Below are 5,360 nucleotides of genomic sequence, written 5' to 3'. Positions count from 1 at the left end.
ATAGATATGACTTTTACTGTACTACATGTGTGTTTTTGGTATATATATATAAATATATGAAACTAGATATATTTCTTCCCAATATGTTCATTGCCAAGTGGATGAAGTCATCAGATTTGATCTGCTGCTAGTGATAACGTTTATCAACATAAGTAAAGTTTTTTGAGCTGACTGTATTGTGTGCATTTTGTTTGCAAGTGCTGATATGTTTGACTTTGTGCTGTAATGCTTTGTCTTGTCTCTCATTCTCCATTTCAAAGTACGAGAACTCAGATTTTGTTCTGACATACTCATTGCATCATACGAACATCAATAAAGACACACACAAAATGTGAGCCAAACAAACATTTTTTCTCAGAACATGTTATGGTATGCACAGGTGACATGAAATGGAGAGAAGACTGTGCGCAGGAAGAAGAGAGAAACATTCAAACAAATGAAAACAAACCAGTAAATTGTTAAAGGTTGCTCTTGGCTACTCTGGTGACATGTACTTTATTCTACCTATATTAGCGAAACCGATAGGCTAGATCCTTAAGGTCTAATCATCGTCTCTGTTGCATAAACAACATCTCATCTATACTATAACGTTTAGGGTCAATACTCATTGGTTGATCGCTAAAAATTCTTGTATTTTTAGAATTGTTGACTTTTTCCTGCCATCTTCTTGTTACAAAGGGTGACACTAAAAACATGATTTAATTGGAAGAGACTAGTCGTGGCTATACCAGTGCAATATGATATGTTCTGCGAGAAATCAGATTTCTGAATAACCATGTATTTTTTCTGTCTGCGTTCTTTTTCATAGCCATGTTTGCAATCTGTAGTTTGAACACACTCACTTGTCTCTTCAGTCTATTGTTCTCCTTAGTCAGCTTACTCATTGCAATAAGATTGCGCATAACGGGTGTGCATTAAGTTGGCATCTGCTTATACACAAAAAAATATCAAGAAATAAGCAAAAACAAGAGCACCCAGAAATGTTTCCGTCGCGAATGGGTCTTGTTCAGGGCCAGAGTCACACTTTTCTGGCAATCAACTAGCTGTGCACACCATTCCTCTCCCTTGATGATCCTTGGGCCTGGCACGCCTCAAACTGGAATTCCAGATCTCGCATTGCCCATTTTCTTCTGCCTAGCCGGTGCTTTGGTCGGGGTATGTCTATCAGCACTCTTGCTGTCTGAAACATTGCCAAACAGGGTTCATTCTGTCAGTATTTATGGTAGTATTACATCTTCATGCAGGGTTCTCCACATATGTTGTCCGTTTGGGTTCAATGCCCCCAACTTCAACTTATAAAGGTGGTCATTTGGACCCACTGTAGTCATTTTCAGTGCAATACAGAACTCCCTCTGTGAATTCCCCGGTACACTTGTTTTTGTTCCTTTGGCTTCTATGGAGAGCTCTCCTAATGTTGATCAAATCGCACTCTGGAAACAAACCACCCACATAAAACTTAGCTTGGCTTCCCACATTCATTCTTGTTCAGATTTCAGAACACACGAACAGACGAAAAGTCAATTAAATCACTCAAGCTGTAAGGCACAGACACATCATAGTGATACTAGAAGCAGCATGTGTGAACAAATACATTCAACACCTTCCCATCTTCTTTACTGCGTACACACACAAAATATAACAAGAAAATTATTTTTAAAAAAAACTTACTCTGTGTTGAAATCCAGGGTATCCCAAGTTTTGTGTTGGGAAAGAGTTCTCTGCAGTTGGTGTGCCATCAAGAAAGTGTAGAGAACAAACCCTTGCATCTTTTGCAGGTGAAAAAAGCTTGTGCCTTCCGTCTGCTGTTGTGTCTACACGGCTGATGAGTCGAATCCACTTTAATCTCGTTGTGCTGGTTTCTTCTTGTGTGTTGGATGCGGATGCAAGCTGTTGAAAACAGACAGATGCATATCAGATTTAACAATTTATGGCTATACAAAGCAATTTTTTTATTGCTTTTTAATCACAGCCATGCTCTAACAACATGAAGTAAAACAAAAAAACAAGAAACGGAAACACACTGACACAGAAAGTGAGCCAAATATTTTGACCTCATGCACGGCAGATTCAAACACTGCAGTGCAGTTTTTGTAACGTTCAAAGCTGTATAAATGCAGGTCTAGCTAAACGATTTTGTAATCATGCTATGGAATTTGCAGAAAAAACCAATAAATCGCATGAATGTCAGGCAATAAAATAAGTTGATCAAGAACTGTTACAGTGTTGCGCTTACCTGAACGGTGGTTGGCCACAGACTCGTGTGGAACCTGGTCGGACTGAATTTTGCAAAGTTTAGCTTTCCATTTTGAAGACGGTAGCTTCCGTTGTCACAATCAATCATCGGGCAGTGACATGCCATCGTTAAAATCGATAATCGCTGAACTTACATCGACAAAACAACAAAATAAACAAGTGTCTGACTCGTCAGTCGCAGAACATGCGCACAGCTGTGTTGCAGACGATTTGTTTCTTCGAAAAAATGACGCAGCCAATGAGAGGGGTCTGTGCGGTCACGTGATTTTCCTTCTTTGTTCCATGTAAACGTCGGAACTGTTTAGTGGTGTATTGTGCGTTCTCACGATCATTGAGGTCTGCATTCTGTTAATAACTTTGTTATTATCATTCTCCTCAAGCCTATCTGTCTAATAAGTCGAGCTAAAATGGGCTACGTTCAGCATTTGTACATTTCCTTCTGTGATGTGACTATTGGATGACGTCATCGAACCATCGTTGCCTAAGTTAATTTGAATGGAAGCTCGCGTCATCATAATTAGCGTAGGTTCCTAAATGGAACAGTTGAGGATACAAACGGAAGCACGCCGAGACAACGCCAACAATAACGCGTCGAGGCGTCGTGGGGATGACGACTTTATCCCAAAAATCCCTTTTCTTGATGACAAAGACGACATCGAGAGTTGGTTTGCACAATTTGAACATTATGCAACCGACTGTCATCTCGACGACGAACGCAAAGCTACGAGAATGGTGTATTTCCTGAAAGGAAAGGCAAGAACCATTTATGCAAAACTCAGTTTCGAAGACGCGCGCAACTACAACACTTTGAAGAATGCGTTGTATGATGGATTTCAACTGACAGCAGATCAATATCGGAAGAAATTCCGTCAGCTGAAGCGAAACCCATCTGACACGTACAAAGAACATGTCACCAAACTTGAGCGCATCCTCGATAAATGGATCGAGTTAGCCAAGTGCGATGAACATGTGGCAGATCTGAAGGATCTAGTTCTCAGAGAACAATTAGAGAACACCTTCCCTACCGAAGTGATGTTGCACGTACTTGATCGGAAACCGAAGTCTGCGAAAGAAATGGGCGAAATTGCCACGGAGTACGAACAATCACGTTCGAACATCAGGCCACGGCAATCTCACCAAAACCATTCTAGCGGCAGCGCGTTTTCGAACACGAAAGGTTCGAACGTCGTCGAAAGTGACGCGAAAGAGAAATCGTCACAGAAAGAACATAAATACGTGAGCGATGATGAAAAACAAAGACTGAAAGCCACAGGCTGTTGTTTTTTTTGCAAGGGCAAAGGGCACCTGTCGCGATTTTGTCCCAATAAGGGAGAAAGCGTTCACGCAGTTCATGTTCGAAATGAATTTGATGGACAAGAAATCCCCGTACATCTTGACAAGCTGTGCAAGTCGTGCAAAAAGAAGGATTTCAAAGAGGAAGTGTTCATCAAATTAGACGGCCGAATCGTAAAAGCATTACGCGATTCCGGGTGCTCAGGTATTATGGTCAGTGCCGACCTTATACCTGAAGAAAGGTACTTGGCAAAGAAAAAAGAAACTACTCTCGCAGAGAAGAAAACACGGAAATTGTGTCCCACGGCTGTGACCCACATTGACTGTCCGTATTTTGATGCCAAAACCGAAGTGGTCATACTCGAAGATCCCATTTATCCTGTCCTCATAGGTAATTGGTATGGTGTAGGCCAGAACAAGAGGAAGACTCCTTTGTTTCCAGTACGTGACCCGAGTTGGTATCAAGGTGAGACCAACGCGGCGGTCAGTACACGGAAGCAAGAGAAGAGAAAAAAAAAACGGAATGAGAAACCTGTGCCGGGAACTAGGCATGATGACAGAAATACACACAAGATGTATTCCCCGCAAGATCTCAAGAAGGCTCAGAATGATGATGAAACACTGGCAAAAGTACGCCAAATGGCTGTTTCAGGAGAATCATTCCACGGTGTGAAATATGTATACAAGAAAGAAATCTTGTACAGGACGACCCTCGACAAAGCCGGGAGTGAATCTAGTAAAGTCGTTGTTCCCAAAGAAATGAGAAGCAAAGTGCTTTCTTTTGGGCACGACCACCCGATGACAGGTCATCTCGGGCAGAAGAAAACCACTGATAGAATCAGGTGTGAGTTCTGGTGGCCAGGTTTTGTCGGAGACATAAAACGTTACTGTCTCTCGTGTGACACGTGCCAAAGAACAGCGCCAAAAGGCAGAACCAAGAAAGCACCTCAAGACAGTCTGGGGTTCTCACCCTTTGAAATGCGGTATGGCAAGACCATCAGAGGTCCCATGCAGGTTCTGCGTCGTGCATGGACTGATGAATCGGTCGAAGGTGAACAGAAGACGACAGCAGAATACGTTGTCGACCTCAGAAACAGAATTGACGAAAAAAAAGAAGAAGCAGAAGAACACATCGCCGTAGTCATCGAGGAAGATGATACGATGAACGATGATATCTTCCGAATAGACACTCAGAAGATGATTCCTCTGCTGGAAACTACTCGTACAGAAGATGTCACAAGCGTGAACTTCTGTAAAGAATTGAGTAGAGAAAGAACAAAAGAGGCGAAAGCGATCTGTAGTGCATTCTCCAAGAATCTGACTGATGTACCGATTACTACCAACTTGGAGAAGTGCAGAATCGAACTTACAGAGAAGAAACCTGTGTTTGTTCGACCGAGACTCGTACCTCATGCGATGGTGAAAACGGTCGAAGACGAGATCGACGAGATGTTGAAGCTCGGGGTCATTGAACCGGCAAACTCACCGTACAATGCTCCAATCGTTTTTGTGAAGAAGAAAGGAGGTAAGAAATACCGGGTTGTGACAACCATGGATCAGATTATTTAAGTCGCGCTTCATATAGTGACTAAATTTGGGAAATTCATTCTCAAGAAAGGGGCTGTCATGAATTATTATTCTGAAGCGCGAACCTGTCAAGAATAGAATAGGCAACCGAGACTACTCGCGCATTACACGACGTAGCCAAGTGACGTATTCATGTGACGTATCCAAGTGTACTGACGTAAACTAAAATCGTTTCACGAGAGGGTCGTTTTCCGCAAGTCCACGGAACGAAGAACGCTTGGAAGAAA

The 5,360-nt window shown here is 42.3% G+C and overlaps 2 protein-coding genes across 2 annotated transcripts; one reads left to right on the top strand and one right to left on the bottom strand.

Annotated features, from left to right (window-relative positions):
• Positions 1–330: 330 nt before the first annotated feature.
• LOC138962116 (uncharacterized) lies at positions 331–2,462 on the bottom strand. The gene is made up of 3 exons (XM_070333837.1): positions 2,234–2,462; positions 1,669–1,887; positions 331–1,180 (listed from the first exon to the last, which is right to left on the bottom strand). The coding sequence occupies exons 1-3, from the start codon at positions 2,357–2,359 to the stop codon at positions 1,040–1,042; spliced, it is 486 nt and encodes a 161-aa protein (XP_070189938.1). The 5' UTR covers positions 2,360–2,462; the 3' UTR covers positions 331–1,039.
• Positions 2,463–2,787: 325 nt separating this feature from the next.
• On the top strand, positions 2,788–5,115 carry LOC138961165 (uncharacterized). Its single transcript, XM_070332765.1, has one exon. It carries the CDS (start codon positions 2,788–2,790, stop codon positions 5,113–5,115), a length of 2,328 nt encoding a protein of 775 aa, XP_070188866.1.
• The last annotated feature ends 245 nt before the right edge of the window (positions 5,116–5,360 follow it).

Source organism: Littorina saxatilis, linkage group LG3 (assembly GCF_037325665.1).
Source record: "Littorina saxatilis isolate snail1 linkage group LG3, US_GU_Lsax_2.0, whole genome shotgun sequence".
Taxonomy (NCBI): Eukaryota; Metazoa; Mollusca; class Gastropoda; order Littorinimorpha; family Littorinidae; genus Littorina; species Littorina saxatilis.
Note: the sequence above shows the minus strand (reverse complement) of the source record. Positions and strands in the feature narration are given on the sequence as shown.

Bases quoted from the DNA above. Each gene is read 5' to 3' on its own strand.
- LOC138962116 (XM_070333837.1), bottom strand. From the start codon at position 2,359: ATGGCATGTCACTGCCCGATGATTGATTGTGACAACGGAAGCTACCGT. The intron at 1,888-2,233 runs GTAAGCGCAACA...TGTTTTCAACAG, and splicing joins TGTGGCCAACCACCGTTCAG to CTTGCATCCGCATCCAACAC. The intron at 1,181-1,668 runs GTAAGTTTTTTT...GCAATGTTTCAG, and splicing joins ACCCTGGATTTCAACACAGA to ACAGCAAGAGTGCTGATAGA.
- LOC138961165 (XM_070332765.1), top strand. From the start codon at position 2,788: ATGGAACAGTTGAGGATACAAACGGAAGCACGCCGAGACAACGCCAAC.